At 42.3% G+C, this 25,842-nt stretch overlaps 1 protein-coding gene across 2 annotated transcripts; it reads right to left on the bottom strand.

Annotated features, from left to right (window-relative positions):
• Nucleotides 1-556: 556 nt before the first annotated feature.
• On the bottom strand, nucleotides 557-3,490 carry LOC142967800 (E3 ubiquitin-protein ligase TRIM21-like). Of its 2 annotated transcripts, none has more exons than XM_076107389.1 (2): nucleotides 3,280-3,490; nucleotides 557-3,088 (listed from the first exon to the last, which is right to left on the bottom strand). In XM_076107389.1, the coding sequence occupies exon 2, from the start codon at nucleotides 3,084-3,086 to the stop codon at nucleotides 1,452-1,454; it is 1,635 nt and encodes a 544-aa protein (XP_075963504.1). In that variant the 5' UTR covers nucleotides 3,087-3,088; nucleotides 3,280-3,490; the 3' UTR covers nucleotides 557-1,451. The 2 variants fall into 2 exon arrangements, with proteins under 2 accessions (XP_075963504.1, XP_075963505.1); XM_076107390.1 differs by having other exon boundaries at nucleotides 3,361-3,466.
• Between the last annotated feature and the right edge of the window lie 22,352 nt (nucleotides 3,491-25,842).

Raw genomic sequence — 25,842 nt, 5'->3', positions numbered from 1 at the left:
ACTGTAGAAGAACTACGGAGACATTTAAGCAGAAACCAGAGAGAAAGAGACAGAAACAGTGATAAAGATTTATTTAACTCACGTTATTAGATGTTGCAGCCTGTTCTCTCCTCTCTATCATGAAGATGAATGTGTGACTGTGATGGTCCTCCTCTCCTCTCCATCTGCTGTTACAACAATCAGCAAGACTGGAAACAAGCTTACTCTCCTGTTTGTGTCATTTAAATACTGTTTTTGACTTTCTTTTGTTGGCGGTGAGGCCAGAGAATGACTTTGACTTCTTAATTCACTTCAGGGCTTATTTCACAGAGACATGTCTATTCTCAGCTTCTCAGCAGTTTCACACTGACCACATTTACGTAACGTTACTATTTAATGATTAAAGGATTCACCTGAGCTTTCCTCGGTGGACGTCTTCATGGGTGTAAAGCCATGTCTGACCTCACAGGCGGGATGAGATTTACCAGCCGCTACCAGGGGGGGCGCTGTTTCACCCATCTGAGGAAACTCAATAAAACATAGTGTTCACATGAAGAAGAGGTGATACAGAAGCAACTGACCTTTGTTTCCTTACAAATTTTATTTAAGTCAAATATTTACAATGTATTGTGTTCACAATGTAACACATCATGTACATACTTTGATTAAAGTAACAATTCAAATAGTAGAACAATCCGTTATTGAACCCCAGACAGGAAATCTTATCTTATTATCAAATCACAGTGTACAATATTTGTTCCAGCATTCTTTGCACTCACACTCAGTATTACAGTATAATATGTAGAATCAGGTTTACTACCAAGTATGTCTGTACATACAAGGAATGTAGCTTGGTGATTGGTGCATGTAATAAACACAGTGCAATAGTATAAGACATAGTTAAAAATAAAAATATACAAATGTACAATGGATTATAAAATACATACAAACATGTTCAATTTAGTCTGATATTATAGTGGTTTGTGTATATTTAAATGATTTGTTTATATATATATATATATATAATATATACACACTTTTTTCACATAGAGTACTTCTCATAACTTTGTTGTCCTTGAAGTCAACATTTATGTATGTACACTAAAGAAAAGGTACACACTTCTACTACTACTGATAATAATAATTAAAATATACATAATGTATGATTTTAATTATTATTTTCAAGAGATCAGAGAAGATGTAATTCTGGCAGACAAGCAAATATAGTAAAATGAAAAAAATAACAACAAATCAACTTGTATACCAAATTAATCAAACAACATGACTAAAAATGAACAGTTATCCAAGCTTAGCTTGTGACTATGAGGCCTACACTTAGAAAGATTAACTTTTCTTTAGTGTTTTTACCTAAATACATCCATCCTTATCTATGAACCTGCGTGTCCACTCGTGATGGATACAGTGATCATAAAATAAAAATAAAGATCAGATACAGTTATCAAATTCAACTTTCAGATGATGAGAGGGGCAGAGTTTTTACCACCCTGGTTAGCACAGGGAGAGAAGAATGGGAGGAGTTTTTCAGTGAAGGAGCAGCCAGTAAAGGCGTAGATAAGACTTCCAGCATCAACGTCATAAAATGAGACCAGACTCTTCTCATAATCTACAAACACTCCGACCTTCTCAGGCTTCGACTCCACAGAGAGAGGGACATGGGTCTCAGTAAGAGCACTGTAGACATTGTCACTACCCAACCATAGTGTCCAGTAACCATTCTTAGAGCTCACATTGATTATCCCCTTTCTATTGACTGACTCTCTGGCAACTCCTAAAACCCATCTAGTCTTCCCTTTAACCTGAACCTCAAAGTAAGATCTCCCTGTAGAGACAGACTGCTTTCCTAAAACAAAGATAAAAGTAGAAAATCTCTTTGGGTTATCTGGTGGATTGTTCTCTACAAGACCGCAATGTACTTGTTTCCCATCTTCAGACAGGATGAGCAAGGGATGTGCTGTATCAGGATCGAGTGTGACGTCCACTGCAAACTGCTGGATCCTCTTCAGCTCGGTCTCTCTGAACACCGTATTCATCTCATTTTTGAGCATCTCCAGTACCTGAGCTACAGTTGTCCTCCTCTCGTTCCCCTCATATGGAGGTGGACCGACTCGGACTTCAGTCCAGTTCTTTGTGGGTGGAGCAGCACCCGGGGACTTGAAGTTCTGGACGAGGTGAAGGTGGTCTCCTGAGTGTGAGAGCAGCTGCAGCTCAGCACTCCTCTTGTTCAGCTCAGAGAGTTCCTGTTTCAGCTCTTTGATGAAGCCTTCAGCCCGTTTCTCTGTCGCTTTGTGGTTCTCTTCAATCGTCTTGATGACTTTGGCCTGGTTTCTCTCAACAGCCTTCTTCAGTTTAGAGAAGACAGAATTTCTGTCTTCTTTGTCCCTGTTTGCATTTTTCCTGCTGACCTTGACTGAACGATTGAACTCTTGGATCTTAAGTCGTCTCTCCTGGATCATCTGCTGAATTTCAGCTTCTGTCTTCTCAACCCCGGCCTTCCTTCTTGTATATTCTTCTTTCAGAGGAACAACATCATGTGACTTGTGGTCTAAAACAGTGCAGAGCATGCAGACACACATCTGGTCGGTCTCACAGAACAGCTCCAGCGGTTTATCGTGCTTCGTACACATCCTGCCTTCCAGATCCTCCACGGGGTCGATCAGCTGATGTTTTCTCAGACCTGATCTTGTCAGGTGAGGCTCCAGGTGAGTCTCACAGTAGGATTCCAGACACACCAGGCAGGACTTCAGGGCCTTCAGTTTGGCTCCAGTGCAGACGTCACAGGGAACGTCTCCTGGTTCAGCAGCTTGTTGCTCTGAGCTGCTGCTGCTGCTTCTGCCTCTCTGTTGAGCCGACTGTCTAAAGTGAGCAACCATCTCAGAGACTAAAGTATTCACCTGCAGCTCAGGTCTGGTGTAGAACATCTTATTACAGTTGGGACACTTGTAGAGCACATCACTATCCCAGTATCTAGTCATGCAGGTTTTGCAGAAGTTGTGTCCACAAGGTGTGCTGACTGGATCAGTGAACACATCCCGACAGATGGAACACAGAAACTGGTCTTCAGAGAGCAAACTGCTGGCAGCAGACATCTCTACACAATAAAAACAGAAGTGAAAGTGTGAAAAAGCTAAACTAGAATCACAAGATTCCTGATTATTAGTTTAAAAATATGAAACTATGATTATTACAAAGTTAACACGCAATTCTGTTTTATAGCTACTTTGCACATACGTCAACATTTCATTTGAGAAGATTTGTTCTGAAAAGACAAAAGTGTCTCACCCCGTCTCTGAGCTCAGCTCAAGCTCAGTATGTGTCGATGTTGGCGGTTGGAACACAGTCGAGATCATCAGCTGTACTCACCAGCGTGCAGAGACTCCGCTGTGTAGTTTAGAAAGGATCCCGTGAACTTTGTTTATTGTGATATTTCTTAAAAAAGAAATAAGACGTCAGCTGCAGTCCTCCTGTTGCCTCTTTCTAACTTTTAGTTTCCTTTCAGGAGTCTGACGTTGAAGCTCAAATTTCTTGCCGTTGCTCCGCCTCTTGTTTCAGCTCCACTGGTGACTATTGTTTTTGCCCTCTGCAGCTCGGTTATTGCGACACACCTCTGGCATACAATATATCTAATAGGAAGTAAAGTATACAGCCACCCTGTAGTCACTAAGGAGACTTTTCACTTTTTTATGTCTTCTTTGTTTTTAAATGAGGGTCTATAGCATTAAATAGAACATACATTTAGTCCAAGATATGTAAAGGTATAGTGGAGTAATATCTACCTGAGCAGAGCATGGAGTCAGTCTCCCTGTGTGCGTGTTGGTATCAGAGCTTTTAGTGGCTGTTGGCGTCATCGCCAAAGCGTAGCGCCCAACCGTTTGCTCTGCCAGCACTGTTACCGTTGTTTGCACTGTTAGCTGCTAACCACCAGCTCAGCCGTCGCCATGTTGAGAGCCATGTGGAGGCAATCCCACAATCATAGATTTGCTCAGTATTTCGTATTGAGCTCCGCTTTAGTCATGTGTCTCAGTAAGCTATGAGAATATAAACAATAGAGCTGCAAGCCGTTAAACATAATTCATCATTTATTTTATTATCAACACCTGTGTGTGTGTCTCCTATTTTAACATTTAGCTTCAGGTTTCTTTTCTCTTTATACTTATTTATTCAAGAACGACAAATTCTTACTGCACTTGTGTCGAGTGATTCTCAGATTTCCCTACAAAACTTTAAATTCTAGCTACATTTCTACACAGCATGCTAACTCAAGCTAACTCAAGTGCACTGGTTGCAAATTGTCAACCATCACCAGGAGGGATACTATAATGTACGAAACTAAACTATTCTCACTGTGCGACGCTGACGGATGTCTTACTTCTTTTCTTTGTTGCCGTCTTGACTTCTTGCTGCTGCATTTTCATTGTAGACACCAGTATGTGATGGTGATGATTGTATTTTAGGCTGTTTGTATCATGTGTTGTATGATATACGATAGAGAAACACTGCAGGGAAAAGATCAGGATCGCAAAACATTTTCATTAACCTTTTAACTTGATATTCCCTCCTCACCGCATCTGAGTGGCCCCGGGGTCCACTCAGCCACCTCGAAACAAGGGCTGCAAATGAGCTAACACACACACACACACACACACACACACACTCTTTGGCCAGCGCTCGCCATGCAAATGACATGACCTACTATATACGCCGAGACCGTCTCACTCACTCTCAGCTGGTCAGCTCTTAATGAGCACCTCGGAGTGAAAATCACACACACACACACACACACACACACACACAGCTTTCAAAGTAGCGCTTGTTAAGCTAGGAACACACACACACACACACGCTACCTGCAAATGATGATAAAGAGCCATATTAATAATGTATGAGAAGGAAAATGCTCCCTCTGAGTAGAGAAAGGGTTATTAGTGTTTTTAATTAATTGGTCTTTCTTTAGCCCGAGGAGGTGCTTGAGTGCTTTTGAGATTTTATATATATATATATATATATATATATATATATATATATATATATATACATATACACACACAGAGGGGAGGAAAAAGACGAGGAGGAGGCTGGGAAGGTCAAGTAGGAAAAGGACAGAATTGGAGGCAGGTGTAAGGACGGAGAGGAACAAACAGGAAGAGCCTGAAGAATAGGAGTGAGGGATAAAGAGAATAAAGAAAGAAAAGGAGAGGAGGGGGTGAGGAAAGAAAGGGGAAGGAAAGCGGGAGACAAAAATCTAGAGTGATGAGATACATCTACTTGTTTTTAAACATACTGTGTCATATATTTTCCTTTCTAACCACGTTCTTGTCATGTAAGGTGAATAATTGGTTAGAGAGTGAGGATCAAGTAAAGAAAAAGATGATCGACACTCAGAATCAACAGCACTGATTAGTTTACGTTGGCTGAGGATGCAGTGTTGCGTCTCCACCACTGGATGGCGCTAAATGAGCGTCCCTGTTGTGTCACAGCAGGGTCGCTCAGGTCACCTGTCTCCCTGCTGCTCCTCACATCTACTCACGAGGCACAGAGGACTTATCGTTCATAAATAATGAATTAGATTGCAGAGCAATTTGTCCCAGTTTATCAGTTATTGAAGGACAAAGTGGTTTAAAAAATCGTTCTGTGTGGCTCAACTTTGAACAGTTAGTTCTGGTAACAGAAAATATTTTGTGTTGATGTTTAGTTTTAGTGAAATTCAAAGTTTCCATTGCACATCATATCATAAAACCTCATGTCTTCAGGGTTTGGTCTCATAAACTGAATTCTAAAAAAGGCCTATGAATATGAAAGAGGGCATCATGGACAGAAATGACCCAGGACAACCCTCTGCCTTTATACTGGTACATCTGCTACAGGTACTACTGCCAAAAGTACACAACTACAACTACTATTACTACTCCCTCTGCTGCTTCTGCTTTTACTGCAGGGCCCATCCAAAGCATCTTTAGGGCCCTCAGCAGCCCTCATCTAACGACCCCTAAATGTGTAAATGTCTCCAGTAACAAGCTAATTTCAGCTGCTGCTGATTGAATTCGCCAAAACTGGTAATTCAAACATCAATTTAAAAAACAAACAAACAAAATTAGACGAGTTAAATTGTCCTCTACAATTAAAAACATGCACACAATGGGTGTTTTACAGGCTGATTCCAGTAGAAAAACAGAGGATTGAGACAAAATAATGACCAGAGGAAATCAAAAAGAGGTCAAATGTGTAATTATACTTTTGTTTGAGGGTTCTGTGGGGACTGAGCTAGTTCCCACTAGTTCCTAGTTCTCTCATACTGCAACTACTGCCAGTACTACTAATACTACCACAACCGCTGTACTGTAATAGTTATAATACGAAAGCAGGAGTTAAACCTTGCTGTGATACTCCTCAAACAGGTTATGTCCATCCATAATCTTTTATCCAATCATATACACATATATATATACATATATACACATATATGTATATATATACTGTAAATATATATATATATACTGTAAATATATATATATATACATATATACACACATATAGTATATATACTGTAAATATATATATATACTGTAAATATATATATATATATATATATATATATATATATATGCTTTTTCAATGAATCTGTTGTTCCTTCCTCTGAAATATAAAAACATAACCCCGTGAAGTGAGCTGTTCATCACTGCTTGCTAATTACGAGACATCATTAAAGAATAAAAATGATGAATACTGTGCTGTAACAGTTAATGTGCCTCCTGGAATCTGCGTTTCCACAGGCACAAAACATAATGTGATTTTAACGTCGGGACGGGCAAAGAATTTAATTACAGGCCGACATCATCATGAGAAATAATATCAGAGTGGAGTTGACTCTTGGCCCGTCGCAGGGCGCTCAGTCAGAAACACGGCGGCTTCACAATGATGAAATAAGTGACTCTTTCCTCCTTTGTTGTTGTCTCAAAGAGGAGAGATTCATTCTCTGGGATACAGAAAGCCTGAATGTAGCCCTTCACACCCTCCTCCTCCTCCTGGTCTCTCCACCTCAACACAACACCTCCCTCTCATGTTCCAGGTTAACTCAATTACACAGAATAATCCGCCGCTTCCCGGCTCCACACATGTGAGCAGTATTTCTGAAATCACTGCCATTATAAAAAGAAAGTACTGGAAGTCCACTCTGTAACCTGCTGTGTTTCTACATGAACTGAAGGGTTCTCGATGCTCCACCGGTCAATATTTTTAGTATAACAACTAACTGAATGACTTACAGCTCCGCAGAGGAGCTTTTCAGGCTCTTTTGGTTCAATCATCAAATAGTTATTGAGGCATGTTTCTTAAAACCACAAATGTCAAGAGCTAACCAAAGTTAGGATTCATCCTCTGGTAACCATGAATGTTTGTACAATAGTTGTTGTATTTCTGGAACCAAAGTGGAGGACGGCCTAACAGACTGATACAGATTCATATCCAATATGTTTGACTGGAGATCTTTTGAGATGTAATTTTGTTGATTTATGGTGTCCGACCAGGCTACATATCTGAAAAATGAAGTCAATGCTGAAGCGCTTTAAACTTGCATTCTCTCTAGTGTCCACCAGGGGGCGACTCCTCTGGTTGTATAGAAGTGTATGAGAAAATGACTCTACTTCTCTCTTGATTTATTACCTCAGTAAACATTGTAAACATGAGTTTATGGTCTCAATCTCTAGTTTCAAGTCTTCTTCAATACAGCATGATGTTCATTTAGTACATTATGGTCCATTTAGAGTCAAACAGATGTATGCTTTAGGGCGGGGCTTACTTTGATTGACAGGTCTCTACCACGGCGTTGTTGGCGACGGGTAAAATATCAAACACCAAACCAATGGGTGATGTCACAGTGACTACGTTCTGTATCCCACTGGAGAATTAGCCCCAGCCTCTGTTTTTCTTAATATGACCCACAATATTCACTTAACAGTAGACGTTGGTGCATTTTGTTTGTTTGCCAAATTTGCGCTAAACTTGGATGGAAACTTGACCCTTGAGTCAGCGTGCACAATACCGGGTGTTTTTATTCACACCTGTGCTTTTCCTACTGGGACATGTCACAGGAAAAAGGGCCTCTTTGCCTGACATCATCGGTCCAAAGTCTCCAAAAGGTGTTCAGCAGGGCTCCCATCTGGGCCTTCCTAGCATCTTTATACAAGCCACACAGAAGAGGATGTTAATTGCTCAATTGGTATCATGCACTACACTTTGAAGTATCTGCACTTGATTTTCCACTAATTTAATCAGATTTCGCCTTTAATTTCTCAGCCGTATGTGTTTTACCTTAATGTTTATCCACAGTAGTCAGAAGGGTTGCAAGAGTTTGTTTCATTCAATAAAGTTTATTGAAGCAACTCTTTTTTTTTGACATTTTAAATGTTTTTTCTTTCTAACCAACAAATTGTAAAATGGAAAACACAATCAGTCCATTTCTAGTGTAAATAAATAATTGAGTAAACCCTTTCATACAGAGTGTACTCTCTAAAATCCTCAGGACCGTAATAAAATATCAGAATGTCTCTTTAGTTGAAAGCATAAGAAAAGACTTGAGTGATGATTGGATCTGCACAGGACACCATGTGACCAACAAGGTACCCCACCTCACTTCCTCCCCAAAGCTGCCAGAGAAGTGGCAGATGAAATATTAATCTTCTTGAATTTATGATGGAGGACAGCGGGTGGGGGGGGGGGGGGGGGGGGAGGAGAGAGATTGGCTGGTGAATAGAGAGATATTAAAACAAGGCGTTAGGAGGTAGAGGTCAAGGAGGAAGGAGAAGAGGAAAGAAGAGGAGTAGGAAAGAGAGGTCTTTCTGCTGCAAATTTTATAATTTACTTTTCTTAAAACATTAGATACAATTAGTTGAAATGTAGATATTATTTTCAACACAAATAAACTTTAATCTTTTTCAAAGCATAGAAAAAGTGGAATTTTTACGTGACAAATTACGGACACGGCAGATTCGCACAGGATGAAGATCACAGGTGACATCCGCAATTATTACAATGACTCGAGGTCCCCAGGTAACACTCGTCCTGTTTGAATACGGCTTTAACGGTTCCAGAGATATTTCTGCTCAATTGCATAAATTCAAGGTCATGTTAAAATACCTTACCTTGAAAGACAACACACTTGTACAAACAGGGTACTAACTTCACATTATTTTATTTTCATTTCAGTTGACGGAGTGATTTGATTCACAGACTCGTGCTGCAGCAGAGATGCGTTTCACCTTTCCTGACCCTAAAGTAAAGTGATTCTGATGAAGCAGCTCGTGTCCGTGTTGTTCCCTCGTGGTGGTGATCGGGCAGGGCGGAGTTCTGGTCGCGAGTCAAGAGGGGAGACAACGGCACCTGAACCCCATTAATCGTCTCCCACAGCGCAGATTCCTCTTGGTTTGTGTCAGCAGGAGCAGCAGAGTGGAAAGAGAGGACACGCTGAGGGTTGAATCCAGGTCTTGACGGGAGACAGGCAGAGTATTACAGCGCAGGCTGTTTTCATGCAGCATCTTTAGCTATACCTATGAAAAAATTATTCGTAGATATCCCACAAAATGATCTTTTGATGTTATCCCCATCATCTTGAACGGGGACATTTAAAGACCGCTAAAACCCATACAGGGCCGGAGTGAGGTGAGGCGGAGGGGTCCAACAACCAGCAATCTGGAGGCCGCTGTTCCTTCCCCTTGTGAAACGAGAAGTCTACGTGGATTTATTTGTCGCGTACTTCAGTAACAGCACTTCTAGTTATTCAAACCCAAACAACAATGCTTTCCTGTCCACGTAACAAGCGGAAGATGACACGTGTTGCTGGCTTTTGTCGGAAAACGCAAGAAAAAGGAGTAACTTTCCTCAAGATATCAGGAGAGCAGTTGTATGAGGATACGTTGAACAACAAGTATTTACATGTGGAAATATGCAGGTATGAGAAAGATGGTAAATCAGAGAGAGAAAGAGAGGATGAAAGAGGAAAACAACTCGTGTATTGATACAAAACTCCCAACGAGACAAAGAGAGTAAAATGTCTGTAAGCATCGACTACAAGCTGCTTCAGTACCGTTCAGGAGCTTGTTTATAGCCTGTAGCTGCACATGATTTCTGTGATGTTGCTGCTCATTAGAGTCATTCACACACAAACACCTACGTCTGGGATCTGCCCTGTTCAGTGAAAGTCATGTGCGGTTGACCACTGAGCAGATGCACTGCAGCAATGGGGGGGGGGGGGGGGGGGGGGCGATGAAGCACATGAAGGGCACCTTGATGCTAGCTAATGAAGGGGGGAGAGGTAACTGCTCCAGCGTCCCTTTCTGGGACTCAGTCTGCATTTTCAGACAGAAAACCTTTAAAATTCTGCTTTTCCAACCTCAGGTCAAATTGATCCATGCTGTTCAATGTGACACGTGACCTTGATCTACTATCCAGCTGAAACAAAAGCTGTGCAGGGAAGTCAACAACAATACGGAAGAAACGGGAAAAAAAGGAAAAGAAAGGGAAGCTGAATGTAGAAAACATGAAGAATATAGAAGATAGAAACCTCTGTGTTGGTGCAGTTTGGATGCTGACTCAGAGGGTCTGAGTTAACTCAGTGTTGACCTGCACAAAAGTCAATCCTCTCAACACAGCACAGAGGTAAGCGGTAAATGGACCTGCCTTTGTATTTGCCTCTTTTCAGTGTTCTGACAAATTCCCACACACATCCATACGAGGCGCCACCTGCACGTCAGGACCTAAACATTCGTGCACTTTCACACACCGATGGCAGAGCCAGGATCGATCCAGAGAGAGTGTGGGAGGGAGAAAATGAACAAGGCTTCCATGGTTCATTCCGTACCTTGCACTGTGTAAGAAGAGACGTGTTTTTGGGACTATAACAGACACAGAACCTCTTGCTCCCGTTCAATCAATAAAAACAATACATGTTCAAAACATGTAAATGGTGCTATAACGCAGGTGCAGCTCCCGGTTGGTGCCTGGCCTCCCCCCCCACTCACGTGCACGACTCCCACGCGTTTTGCCTTCTGGGTCACCGCTACAAGGCGGGTCACCAGAAATTGATTTGCTCCGTATCCCGGCCACATTAATCACCCATTCATCACTTCGCACGGTGAAGGCTGACGTCTGGCGAAAAAAATCAATTCATCGAGAGAAACAAAAGAAAAAGACCATTGGCTCCTTTACACACACTTCTTAGTTTGTTCTGTTGTCTGACTGCATGTGAGGCCGTTTGAAAGCCATTGTTGGGCTATAAGCTCGCTGACACATCAGCCGTCAGGCTGTCAGAGACGATCTCGAGGGACGGCGGCGGATGGAGGCTGGCGTGGTCGTGTGGCTGGAAGGCGGATGTTTTTTGACAAATGAAGAATGAAGTCCTCAAAATGACACAACACTTAACACAATGACGCTGTGCTGCCAGGGTATTTTATGTTGTAATTTAGATGGAAATGTGACCGTTTCTTGTGTCACAATATGATGTAATGATTGCCTGCATGTGTGAGCACTTCTACATTAGAGCCTCACACTCTCATGCAGAGTGACTATAAAGCTTTGTTACAGCTGTTAATGTAATAAAGTCATAATAATGTAATGAACCATGACGGTAATGGCAATTGACATCCATTACTGTCTTAATCAACTTAATGTAATAAATCCCCCCCCTTGGTATACCAAGACTAAGGCTTTTAAATCCCCATTGTTGAATGAATATAAAGTATGTTGCAGTGGCATTCAGTGTGAATCTACTTAAGCTTATTTGGAAAGCTAAATCTTAACAGAATGAAGCGATAGGAAAACCACAGGGAGGTCTGAATCTCAAACTCTCTGCTGCGTTCGGGCTCGACAACTAGGCCTCGGCTTTTGTTTCCGAAACTGAACATGTGGCTGCCGTTAGTCATCCTATATTTTAATCAAGGTACTATACAGTTATGCACCAGCTTAATAATAAAAATGTAACACAGAAACCGAATACAATTCTTTTAGTTTGTGTTTTTACTGATAGTTTACAGAACTACACAGAGGTGGTAGAGACCTGTCAATCACAAGGTAGCCCCGCCCCTAAAGCATCCCCTGCTTTATGGTCTGTTTGACTCTAAATGGACCATCATGTACTAAATGAACATCATGCTGTATTGAAGAAGACTTGAAACTAGAGATTGAGACCATAAACTCATGTTTACAATGTTTACTGAGGTAATAAATCAAGAGAGAAGTAGAGTCATTTTCTCATAGACTTCTATACAACTAGAGGAGTCGCCCCCTGGTGGACACTAGAGAGAATGCAGCTTTAGACACTTCAGCATCGGCTTCATTTTTCAGAACTGGAGGTTGCCTCCTGATCGCATACAATAAATTAACAAAATTGCGTTTCAAAAGATCTCTAGTCAAACGATGCAGAGAACATAATAGATATATATCTGTATCAGTCCGTTAGTCCGTCCACCACTTTGGTTTCCAGAAATACACCAACAACTATTGGATGGAATATTTATTGGTTTTGTCCAAACATTCATGCGTTCTCTCTCCAGGCCCTGATGGACTGTAGGTCCCTCAAGTGACACCAACATTCGTGTTCATTAGGCTGCACGTTTTGCTGTTTGCTGTCCCTATTTTTATACGTTAAAAAGTGGCCAAGAATCGGTTTGCCAACTTTTCAAAATGGTTGCCAATAGCAGCCTGGCAACCCTTACGTGGAGCCCTGTATTTCTTTGTATGTGTTTTTTAACCGCGCTGGCGTCCTGGCTCTCGGGATGTTGGTCAGCAGATCCAACACTTTGGTCCAAACTGAAGCATCCCAACAGCTATTAACTGGATTCCTGTGTCATGATCCTCAGAGGATTCATTCTAAAAACTCTGCTGATACTTCAACTTTTATTCCTCTTGCGCCTCTTACCCTTTAGGTAAAAACTAAAAATGTAAAATCCGACTGTCTTTAATATGTAAACTGACATTTTCAACAAACGGCACTTGATTTGGTCATCTGAAAAACTATTTGTATATGATATGGAATTTGAATTTCTTTCCAATGAATACGTTTCATGTGTTTACGAACCCTTTTGGGCCCACACAATTAGAATACCGCAATGCCTAAAAGATTGTGTCACTCAAACAGAGCCCGGACACATTCCCACAGACATGTAACCATTACCCCATCAGCTGCCTGCTCACATTTGGGACAAACATTGACGTTCTTACCGATGCCGTGTGTTTTCCTAGCCTGAGCTGATTAAATTAGCGGGGTGGAGGGGTGAGGACGGTGGCTGCCAGCATGGGGGGCGCTAAGCAGGGCAAACACAAAAGAATTCCTGGTGCCATTCCACTGATGCCGATGTGGTCATTCCAACACACCGGAGGGGCTCTGGGAGGAGACAAAGTGGACTGTCAGCCCACCAGGGGCTCATCTTAACCCCGGACACGCTTGTTACCCCTAAAGCTTTATAAAGAGGAGATGGGAGAAGAGAGAGGGAGAGATGGAATCAAGCAGACAGAGGAAAGTATAATGTGGTTTCGGGGGGTAGAGCAGAGCGAGAAGGAAGAGACAGATTGTGCAAAGCCAATGACTATTTAAGCAACACTAATCAATATGTTTTAAAAAAAGCAATGGATCAAATGAATGTGTAACGTGAGAATGGGTTGCTTATTGTGACAAACCTGTTATCATCAACTCTTTCAGGTCATAGTTTTGGTTTTACGGCCAGATATTTTTCTCAGGAGCTGGTGGAGACCAAAACAGAGCGAAAAGAAAAGTGAATATTGGACTAAATGTGTTGCTCTGTAACGGCTGGATATGTAAATTGCCTGTAACTGTTTGCTGTGTATAAAATCAGTTGTGTTGATTTGGTTCAAAATGCAACACGGACAAACCATGGCCGACAAAAGTACCAAAATGGCGGGTAATAGTGAATCCGCTCTGGTGACAAAAAACATATCTTTTTGGGAAGTTTTGGTAAATGGATTGTACTTGTACAACGCTTAGTCTTCTGACCGCTCAAAAAACTTTAACACAACATGTCATCATTCACCCATTCACACATTGATGACAGGGGCTACCATGCAAGGTGCCACCTGCCCATCAGGTCCATCTTACCAATTCATCCCCACATGCACCTGAAATTAGAGATGTGAGGGTATGTTATCTAATTGCTCGTTTTTTTGTGAACCACTATACAGTTTTTCCTGTAATCTAGTGCAATCATTTCTTAGTAGCTAACCAAAATAGCGACAGTCAGTGCAATACTGACCGATGTGTAGAAAATCAAATATCACAATACTTTTGTCCACATATACTTCAATATTGATATTGCAACAATAATGTAAGGTTGACTATTATAGATCAGCTAGAACATCACTTTACTGGAAGGCAGCCTTTAAAACGAGGAAATGACTCGGGTCAAATTACGATATAAAAACCTAACATGATATCTAGTCTCATATCACGTTTCCAATACAATATCGACATATTGCCCAGCCCAAACTTAGGTTATACAGGATTACTGACGGTAAAACTGCAGCTCAACTCGTGCATTGAGATTACTTCTGGCTCCAAAGCAGCTCTGCCTTTGAGAAAAAAGTTTTAGATGAACCGAATTTACAATTTAAAAAACATTTAAAGACGGACAGAAAATGTTAGAATCGTTCCAGGTGAGAGAACCAGAACAGCAGCGAAACAGCTGAGAAAGAAACACATCTGCACCTCGGCTCTTTAACAGCCTGTTGAAACCAAACACGAACTCTGTAAAACACACACTCTGATAAACATACACACACACACACACACACACACACACACACACTGGAGGGGGAGTGAGACACAACAGCTGTCCTTTTTTAAGAGGAACCACAATGGAAGAGCTCTGCAGGGGGGAGACAGCACCTGCCTCTGCTCCCTCCCTCCTCTATCCTCACCCACAGGAGGCGAGTGGCGAAGGAGGGTGAAGGCGTGCGTGCCTCCAGTCGGGAGGCGTCTATTCACCCCATTCAGCTGCCTCATCTGCATACTGTTTGACTTGCTGCTTCTAATTTGGGCGCCGTCCCCTTTGAAGGCAGATGTGTGTAAACAATGTCTCTTTTCATCTCAGCAGGATAAGGAGATGACGGCTTCTAGGTCATTAACCCCCGGAGGACTGACGGCTAACAAAGGCAGACCCGCCGCCGGTTCAGAACACAACCGCATAATCAGCCGCAGCAGTCGAGACCGGTCATCCAGAGTGTGTAGAGGTATTCAGCGAGCAACCAAGCTAATGAACGCGGCAACGCCATGTTTGACAACTACAGAAGGCACACAGCAGGTCCCTTTAACACATGACGTGCCACCACCACCACCTAAATGCGCGGTTAACAGGTCGTGGCCATTTGACGTATTTCTGTGTGAACGGGTTGGCCAAACTGCACGCACCATGTCGTGAGACTGAGAGTGAAACGTAATGTTGTGAATTGAAACAAAACACCTTACGGTTTAGGTAACAAATCTACCTGGTTAGGTTTAGGATAAGATCGTTGTTTGGGGCTAAAATAAGTATACAAGTAAATCAGTCAATGTTGACTTTTGTTGTCACACGGGAGTTGAACAGCGGTCTCCATGAAGTCCTGTGTTTGTTTGACCCATCCATCGCCCCTGACCGCCGTTCCTAACAGGCTTTGTTGCTCTATATCGCAGACTAAGAAGTGGACGTAGTCATCGTGACATCACACACGTTTGTGGACCGATGTTTTGAAGCCTCGCGTTCAGTGATTTCGCCGTCGCCATCTTGGATTACGACCGTCCCTATTTTGGGGTTTATTGCAACCGATGAACGGAAGTGACCATATTTGGAATGCGGAGGAGTGACGTAGTGATGCCGGATACGTCTCTGATAGAGACCTGTCAATCACAGTAGCCCCGCCCTAAACCATACCCTGCTTTATGATCTATTTGACTCTAAATGGACCAACGATGGGGAACCTGAAGGAGGAATTATTGTTCTACAAATAGTGTTACTGTATAATCTAATGTGTGTGAAATCTAAAACGTAATTCATTATATGTGTGAACCAGTTTGTTTTTTAATTCTTACAAAAGAATGTTAGTCTATCGTTTCACTCACAGGAAGTTATTTCAAGAAAATAAAACAATGATCCTGATCTGCAGTTTGTATGTCATGATTACAGTGGTAGAGATTTTTTGCCTTGTGGTAATCCCACAAGATGAGTATCACTACACACACACACACACACACACTCTTATCTAACCCACACCATCACTTGCACTGTGACCCTGCGTATTCCCCCGCAGTGATGCTCTGCATATTTATAGGCAACACGTGTATGTGGGTATTTCTGATGTAGTATTCATGAGTACTCTTCGGTGTGAGGTGAGTACCTCTTCACATGTGTGTGTGAGACAAAAAGAATAATGAGAGAAAAAAGAAAGGCATGCACATGTGCAGCATACAGTGTTATGTATGCATGCATGCAGAAGAAATAGAGCCTCTCTGCATATCTGAAATGTTCACCTGAGGAATTTACTTGAAGTAGTTTTTTTCGTGTTTAAAGCAATAATCCATCACATTGGATATAATACATTTATTTATGTTTCCCTTCTGATCAAGCTTTTATAGACAGCGCTTGCAGCAGGCGGCAACATCTTGTTCTGATGAGTGAAGCCAATGCTGAAGTCTTTAACCTGCATTCTCTCTAGTGTCCACCAGGGGGCGACTCCTCTGGTTGTATAGAAGTCTATGAGAAAATGACTCTACTTCTCTCTTGATTTATTACCTCAGTAAACATTGTAAACATGAGTTTATGGTCTCAATCTCTAGTTTCAAGTCTTCTTCAATACAGCATGATGTTCATTTAGTACATTATGGTCCATTTAGAGTCAAACAGACCATAAAGCAGGGGATGCTTTAGAAAATCCAAGATGGCGACAGCCAAACTCGAAGCTTCAAAACATCAGTCCACAAACCAATGGGTGACGTCATGACGACTTTGTCTACTTCTTATATACACTCTCTGGTCTACTGCCATGCTAGCAGCTCTTTGAGGCTGTGTTTAGGCACTTTAAGCTAAAGGCTAACGTCACCAACATGCTCACGATGACATTGCTAACAGGCCAATGTTCAGAGGGTGTAATTTTTACCATGTAACATCATCTTAGTTTAGCCTGTTAGCATGCAAACATTAGCTTACTAGCACTGAACACAAAGGACAGCTGAGGACGATGTCTGCAGTTTTGCAGGTATTGGACAAGCTTTGACCTGATTGGTGCTACATGAAAAGTCGAGAGATCACCAAAGTTATAACAATGCGTCCTGTGGAGAACATGAATATCTGAACCAAATTTCAGTCTGCACCAAAGTGGTGAACCAACCAATTGTTGCAACCATATCACCAATTCATATTCAACAGGAAGGCTGGCATTTTAATTTGGCGCATGATGGAAATTTTAGCACCTAAACTAATTCTGACTAAATCGAATTGTACTGTAAAAAAAAAAGAAAAATCACATATTCTCAATTAGCAACTGGCAAATGAGGTCTAAAAATAAATGACTTAAACTCATCGCTGTGAAATCAAAACAGTTCAACCTTCAGCTACAGTCCTGTTGGGATCCGCTGACCCCAACAGGAATTAGACGCGAACACAAAGCCCTCGCAGCTTTGCCGGGGTGAAGAGTGTGTGTCGGTGAGGTTAGTCGGGGTTACGGGAGGCGAAAGTGTGTGTTTGCAGGGTGTGTGCTGGGGTCAGGGGGCGACACACACATACAAACACACATATTCACCACCTCCGGCAAACAGACATCTGCAGCCTGAACTCTTTCTTTCTGAGGTCATCTAGTGTGTGTGTGCGTGTGTGTGTATACGAAGTGTGCCATCGTGAGCGAGGCCTGAGGGGGAGTCTCCTGAATTTATGACCCATTGTGAGAAGCACAACAGTGCACTTACTCCCACACACACACACAACACAAACACACAGGAGGATCCCAAACCCACCCAACACGCTTCAATATGCCTGAATGTTCAGTGGCCGTGTAGGCAGATCAAATGTCCGACGCCTCTACTGAGCGCGTGCAGACAGGTCAGATCCAGAGCTGAATACCAATTGGCTGAAACCCGAAGGGGGGGTGGGGGGGGGCGCCTGCCACAACTTTTGAGAATCAATCAGTCAAACTGTATTTGTGTGGCAGGTTTTGTCCTGTGATTTGGTTTGCAACACAAGAAAAAACCCAAAATAAAACAGACATTAAGTCAAAAAGTAGGTGGCGTCTAATGAGGCGTTAAAGCTGCAGAGCAGATAAAAGGCGTCGGCTTTAAGAACAGAAAACACAAAGAACACATGCCTCTTGACCGGGGAATCCCACTGACTCGCCATTCAGAGGTTAAATCCACTCCAGTCATCCAGGAAAGAAGAAAGAAGGAGATTTATGTTCAACTCAGACATTGACTGCAAAGGTTGGCGAAGTTATGAGCTTCACAAAACAATAACACACCGAGCTTAAAGCAGCGCTGAAAAATAAATCCATAAAAACCTGTTTAAAGAAGAGGCAGGTAGAGCTGTACAGGTTTTTAAAAAACACTTATTTGCATAGCAGCAATGTTCAAGCAATACCTGGATCAGAATCAACATTTACAGATTGTCACTACGACCCCATTCACACCTGGTATTAACCCTCTGAACACCAAGCCGTCACACTTTTCTCTCTGTGGTCTTGTCACTGTAAAAGATAGAATTTATAAATACACACTATCCGTGGTTAACTCCCACTTGAGACTCTTGGTCTCACTCTCTAAATAAAACGAATGAGGAATTTTTTACTCTGCTGAATCCTTCCAGAGCTTCTTTAAACAGCTTTCTCACGGTTTGAAAATATGTGAAATATGTAGTTGTGTGGGTAGACAGCACGCCTTCTACATTACTAAGTTAATATGGCACAATATGTTATTGATCTAAGCTCCAGTAGGCCTTTCATCTTAAGCAAATCACTTGTTCCCAAAGGCCCCAAAACTATGAGGTACTTGGCCAATTCCTCTGAGGCGTCCCTCCGGCCTGGAGGAGACAGCTGGAAGGTGATGAATATAAAATACACTGGTGGGAGTAGAAAAAAGAATTTGGAGCCACATTTACATTTTAAGCATTTGGCTGACGCCGTTATCCAAAGTAAGTAGGTGAGGGACTCAAAGTGTTGCTTCAGGGCCTTTGTGAAGCCGAGGAGAGCTGCTGACGGACACACAAAAAGAGACGAGTGTAGAGATCAGAGCCTTTTAATTTACAGCATATTCTTCATGTCCGCCACAGATCGTTTTGATGTTCGAGCACAGCTACTGATCGAGTATTCGCAAAATATTCAGCAGTTTAAAAAGATTGTTGGAAGTCAAAAGTTCAGGTAGATTGTTTTCTGTGCAAAGAACAGAGAGATGATTTTTCACAGATGAGAAATTACGGTCCATTTAGAGTCAAACAGACCATAAAGCAGGGGATGCTTTAGGGCGGGGCTACTTTGTGATTGACAGGTCTCTACCAGAGTCGTATACGGCGTCTCTACGTCACTCATTCCAACTATTGTCACTTCTGTTCACTGGTTGCAAAAACCAAGATGGCGACAGCCAATACGCCGAACTCATGGCTTCAAAACAGCAGTCCAAAAACCAATGGGGGACGTCACGACAAGTACGTCCACTTCTTTTTTTTTTCCTACCTGCATCAGTTGACTGGAGTTTAAAGAGCCTGCCTTGTCTGCAGAATCACGTATGCAGATAGATGTTGAGATTGACTCTTTTGTGAGATGTCAAAAGTTTTCAAACCCTTCAAGTCGTCAACCTGGTTTCTCCCAGACTTTCCAGACCCGCGTGTGAACCCGGCGAGGATAAAGCAGCGATGTGATGCGCCTGTCTCGTTTCCTCAGCAGCTTCTTTATGCATCAGCTTGATTTTCTTCACCGTGAGATTCAGATAAGAGAGGCCCATGTCCCCATTCATTTTACACTGTAGGCATTTAACTAACACATTTACCCAGAGTGCCTTGTGCTGTGTGAAAATCCAAATAAGATGTGATTCCTAGAACAGCATGAGCAGCCTCTGATGAACATGTGTATTCTAGTTAGTAAAGCATCAGATCAAAGAATGAGCCAAAGAAAGACGGGAGGAAAAGATGATTTATAAGTAAAACTTCACTGTGTCTTTGTTCTAGCTGGTAACAATGTATATATTTACTCTTAGTACTTAAGTACTAATATGAGGTATTTCCATTTTTGGCCACTTTATACTTCTAATCCGCTACATTACACACAGCCTTAGTATGTTTGCATACAAACCGTATGAAGAGTTTTATTGAACTAACCGACAGTACATATAATTACAGTTAATCAATTGACACACAAAATAATTGCCAATTAATCCGTTTAAGTCATTTTTTGTGCAAAAATTAAATTTTAAGGTTCTCAAATGTTGCTGCTATTCCTTATATAATATTTTAACGTATACACATTTGCGCGTCCACATTTTCCTGATTATACTCAGGTAGTTTTACCGAAGACCACAGACTGTATTAAATATGGACATATTCTCATAAAGGTTTCTGAAGAGCCGTTATGTGAGGCCTCGAGTTGGGCGATTTTGCCATCGCCATTTTGGAATACGGAATATGTTGTTTTTGCAACCAGTAAACAGAAGTTACAGTATTAGGACTGAGGAGGAGTGAGAGACGCCGTATACGTCTCTGGTAGAGACCTGTCAATCACCGTGTAGCCCCGCCCTAAAGCATCCCCTGCTTTATGGTCTGTTTGACTCTAAATGGACCATAATGTACTAAATGAACATCATGCTGTATTGAAGAAGACTTGAAACTAGAGATTGAGACCATAAACTCATGTTTACAATGTTTACTGAGGTAATAAATCAAGAGAGAAGTAGAGTCATTTTCTCATAGACTTCTATACAACCAGAGGAGTCGCCCCCTGGTGGACATTAGAGAGAATGCCGCTTTAAGACACTTTAAGACGCCTGGGATTGACTGACTTTTGGAGGCTCAAGTGGACATTTGATGAACTGCATGCGCCTCCACTTTAGGCCCTGGAGGTTACCGCTTTGTACGGACTGACGGACAAATTGAAAACATAATGCCACCGGCCACTGTGTGGAGGCATCACAAGTCAGACTCTGAGCGCGACCAATTTTAAGTCACAGAATAAAACATTTCCCCAGATTGACGCATTGTTCTGCGATTTCATTAAAAGTGCACATTGAGTGTAGAATAATACGGAAATGGATGCGTTTTCAATATCTCTCAGCCTTTTTGTGGGCTCCGTTTTCCCAATTCCACTTTGGGTCGACATGCATTATTAAGAGCCGCATCTCTGAGAAAGTACCGGCGCTGTGTCGAATGAATAAATTGTGATGGCAAATAGGATGCGAGTGAGAACTGGGTCAGAGCAACTCGGTACAATATGACTCAGCATTATCGCTCATCTCTCCAAGCCTCCCCCCTCTTTCCCTAAGCTCCCTCTCACACACAAACACACTCACTCCATTAAAACTTCTAAAGCTTCCGTTTCCTACATTTAGATGCTCAGCGTGTAGCAGCCTCCCCCTGACCCTGCTGCAGCATGCTAATTGAGCCAGGACGTGGAGAGAGAAACCCACAGTAGTGATACTCTCTTGCTATAAATCGGGCTTTTCTTTGTTCCTACATTTTCTCTCCCACGCTGACATTGAATAACATCAACTCTTCCCTGGTATCAGCGCATGTGTTTTAGCCCCCAGTGGGGCACAAATCCTTGCAACATTTACACAAAACTCAGCGCTACAGAGTCCTGTGTGGTTGTCACCACACAGGACCTCACACTTCGGGATCATTTTGAAATGGCTTGGATGCCCGATATTCACATTTTGTTCCCTGTTTGCACTTCAAATCAGCACGGTAAATCATTGACACAGTCTTCTGTTTCACAAGCTGAGCGGCTTCACTATATCAGGCTAAAATAGAGCTCGGAGTGGCCGCTATGTTGGTGACGTCTTTGACGAAATGATAAATGTCTGCCGGGTGACGTGATGAATGTCTCGGTGTTCTCACATTTCGTAAGAGGCAGGAACAAGTAGAGCAATCAACATTTTATGATCCGCAGCAACAAGCCAGAAGAACACGTAGTTTCATTATTGCTGCTTTCAACTGTAATTGCTGTGGTTGTGTGAACTCGCCAGGTTTAAAGCACTTCATTCTTTTCCAACATGCATTTGTAAAAGCCCTGAGGAAAAAAAACACCTCACATCATCACCATGAATCAAAATAGATACGTCTCGACAAGTGTCCTTTTTTGCAGCTTTTAACTTTTACCCTCTATCGAAAAAATCCAAATACTGTTAGACTTTTTCATCTTGCAGAAGAGGCCTGCCACCACTGTATTGATTCTCTGGTTCTGGCTCTCCATGTTTGTAGGCGTCTTTTCTACTCACAACGAGAAGCATTCAAGTCAGTTGAGGAGAGAGAGAAATAAGCCAAAAAAATGTCCAGTTTGTAGTGAAATTATCCAACTCATATCTGTAAAGAGATATTTGAATTTAAGGGTTCAGACGTCTGGATCTTGTTATTAAATGTCAGTTTAAAGTCAGAGAAAATTCAGGAGTGGGTGGGAGGGATTGACTGACTTATGAGGTATGGAAAGGACGAACCTGCTGCCACAAGGGCTGTGTGTGTGTGTGTGTGTGTGCGCACACTTGTCTGTGTGTTTTAGGATGTGTGTCTCAGTTTGTATCTGATTGTATTTACAGTGCACGTGTGTCGTCTTCTTGTGTGAATGCAGACTGGTCTCAACCAGCATTCGTAGCAATACCTGCGAAAAATAATGCACGATGCAACATACAATAGATGTCCCACAAAAGTGTTTTGTATGTTACCCACGTAATCTTGCACGAAGAAGTATACACACCTATGAAGCACGCGGAGGGAGGAGGGAGGAGAGGTGGATGAGTCCAATAAACAGCGATCGTACTAACTTGAGTACTGCAGCACCTCCGTGGTTATTTGAACCCAAACCTAACTGTGAAGACGGAACTTTATTTTGAAAAGACCGTATGCATGTAACGAGCCTAAATTGAAAAAAAGAGGAGTGACATTTAGTAGGATATCATACGAACCGTTGTATGAGGATCTGTTGATTTGTGTTTGTTAGAGGTCTCTATAAAGTGTGTGTGTGTGTGTGTGTGTGTGTGTGTGTGTAAGAGGTCTGTGTCAGAAGCATCTGTTGAGGCACGGGCCAGATGCAGTGTGTGTCAGGAGTCTTGTGTGAAGGCACGAGCTCCATTCTTCCTCCTGCTCCTCCTCCTCCTCCTCTCCCGCCTTCTGCTCCAGTAAAGAGGAGGCTCGGCGGGGGGGCCCGACAGATGTGTCAGTTTAACACCAGAGGACGAGGAGACAAAATGGAGGCGGGAGGAGGGGGCAGATTCACTTGCTGACCTCTGACCTCAGCTATAGACATACACACTTCTTATGTGGGCTCAATGGAAACACCCTGACTATGTCACTGATAGCCTTGAGCCAATCAGAGAGCTGCTCCTGATGTTCCCCGAGGAACAGGGCTCAGCATTAGAGGGTCAAACTGTCAATAAAGATGTATTAAAGAAACATAAGGTGTAGTGTGAACGGAACCAAATTATCTGATTTGGACGGCGTCAATATTTAATGTGATTTCGATTTCGGTTAATTGACTTCTGATGCCGAAGACTTTTACAAAACCCAGATCACGTTCTCAAATATAGAAATGATTACAAAACATAATTCAATCAGTCAGCCCGAAAAACAAAACAAAAAAACGAATGTATTAATGTCACATTCACACTGCATGGTCCACACGGCTCTACTCAAGTCAACTTGCTGTTTTGGGGGTTTTCATAAGCAAAAGCTGTGGATATGGTACCTGGTACTACTGCTACTACTACTACCACCACTACTACTACCACCACCACTACTGCTACTACTACTACCACCACTACTACTACCACCACCACTACTGCTACTACTACTACCACCACCACCACCATAAAGCAAGCAAAGACCTAAAATGTAAATGTGTGTAAATCAGCTTCCAGTAGGATTGATCAGAGACGTTTGATACCAGAACAACCTGACTATCAATATCTGTTAATCTGTTGATTGCAATCATAAAACAAATCCCATTTTACTCATCAGGGAGGAGCATAATATTAGCATCACAGAGACACCATCGTTGTGAACATGATTCTTGGGGATTATTAAGTTTTATATTTTAGTCCTTATTACCTTCTTGGTCTCAGTAGTCCAATCTACTCGTCTACTGTCTGCTGCTGCTATGACTGAATCTTCCTTCAGGGATCAATAAAGTTAATCATATCTCATTGTATCTTATTTTACCTCACACACACACACACACACACACACACACACACACACACACACACACACACGGTACCCCCAGCGGCTGCTTCAGGCCTGCAGCTAACAAGCTAGTGGTCTCTTGATGCTTGTTAGCATTAAAAAGATATCACATCTACAGTTATCTGTTTTGCATTTTCCCATCAGCAAAGACAGACACTCACGCTGTAAAAGCTCATTTTACTCTGACAACGAGCGGCACGTACAAAATATTCTTATATTTGAAGTGTGTGTTTCTACTTCTCTGTGCGCTCCACCGGGTTTTCCTCTGCCTCTTTTACAACCACAGCAACACACAAGACACAACATATCTACCTTCTCAACCTCTGAGTCCGTTAGGTTGATGTCAATGAGTCATCAATCATTTAAAATCAGATGATTCATGTAAAACACCTGTGATGACGGAGGTTCCTCCCTGATGGCACCCCCCCCCCCCGTCCTCCCTACGAGGTTTCAGCAAAAAATAGCTGCATGTTTGTGAAATGCGTAGAAGACAAGGTTGAACTGGTTTGATTGCAGCTGCACACACACACACACACACACACACACACACACACACACACACACACACACACACACACACACACACACACACACACACACACACACACACACACACACACACACACACACACACACACACACACACACACCAGCGTAATGTAATTTGTACAACACACAGCAGTTCTGGGAAATGTAGGAGAGAATTGGTTCTCAGTGTGACTCATCCGGAGCACATCTGTCTGTCGGTGGGAGACCGACCTGTGTGTGTGTGTGTGTGTGTGTGTGTGTGTGTGTGTGTAGGTCGCGCTGTGCTCATTGTAACCTTTGTTTATCATAAACACAGGAGACAGATGCTGTGGGCTCTGACTCTGTTTAACTTCACTGGGCGGAGGCACACTAGGACACTGAGGACACGGAGGACGTCCCCTTCTAGTTAAACTGCACACTAAAAGCTGCTCCCCACGTGTGTGTGTGTTGCCTTGTGCTTCTGTTCTCGTGGGAACCAGCTTTGGATTCATAAAAATGTTTGTTTTTGTAACAAACGGGAGGACATGTTGGCTGCTGTTTGCTCCTTTAAAAAGGTGTAATCTGTAACTGTACACATGACGGAGGATCTAGTGTGGCTAACTGTTGTCAGAGTTCACACCAAACGCAAAGCAAACAGGATAAAATAGGAATTCAAAAAAGTTGAATTTTTCCAGCTGGAGAGGCACCGTCCCACCAATGGGATCAATATTTTGCAAAAACAGACCATGGAAATGATCTCCAACGATGTGTCTCCTTACAGATAAACAGTACAATAAAGGCGAGTTGTTCAAAAGGTTTGTGCATTTATCGTGCATTTCTAATAACTTTTCAACACATTTTATGTTACGTTTTCAAGCACATCAACACCGAAGAAAAAAACCTCCGTTGTAGTCATGCAAACGAGAGACAAAGTTAGCAACCA

The sequence above is a fragment of the Anarhichas minor genome, unplaced genomic scaffold (assembly GCF_050575085.1).
Source record: "Anarhichas minor isolate MPS153535 unplaced genomic scaffold, ASM5057508v1 ptg000038l, whole genome shotgun sequence".
NCBI lineage: Eukaryota > Metazoa > Chordata > Actinopteri > Perciformes > Anarhichadidae > Anarhichas > Anarhichas minor.
The sequence above is the reverse complement of the archived record's forward strand: the minus strand, read 5'-3'. Positions and strand labels throughout refer to the sequence as shown.

Coding starts and splice junctions, on each gene's coding strand:
- LOC142967800 (XM_076107389.1), bottom strand. CDS start 3,086: ATGTCTGCTGCCAGCAGTTTGCTCTCTGAAGACCAGTTTCTGTGTTCC.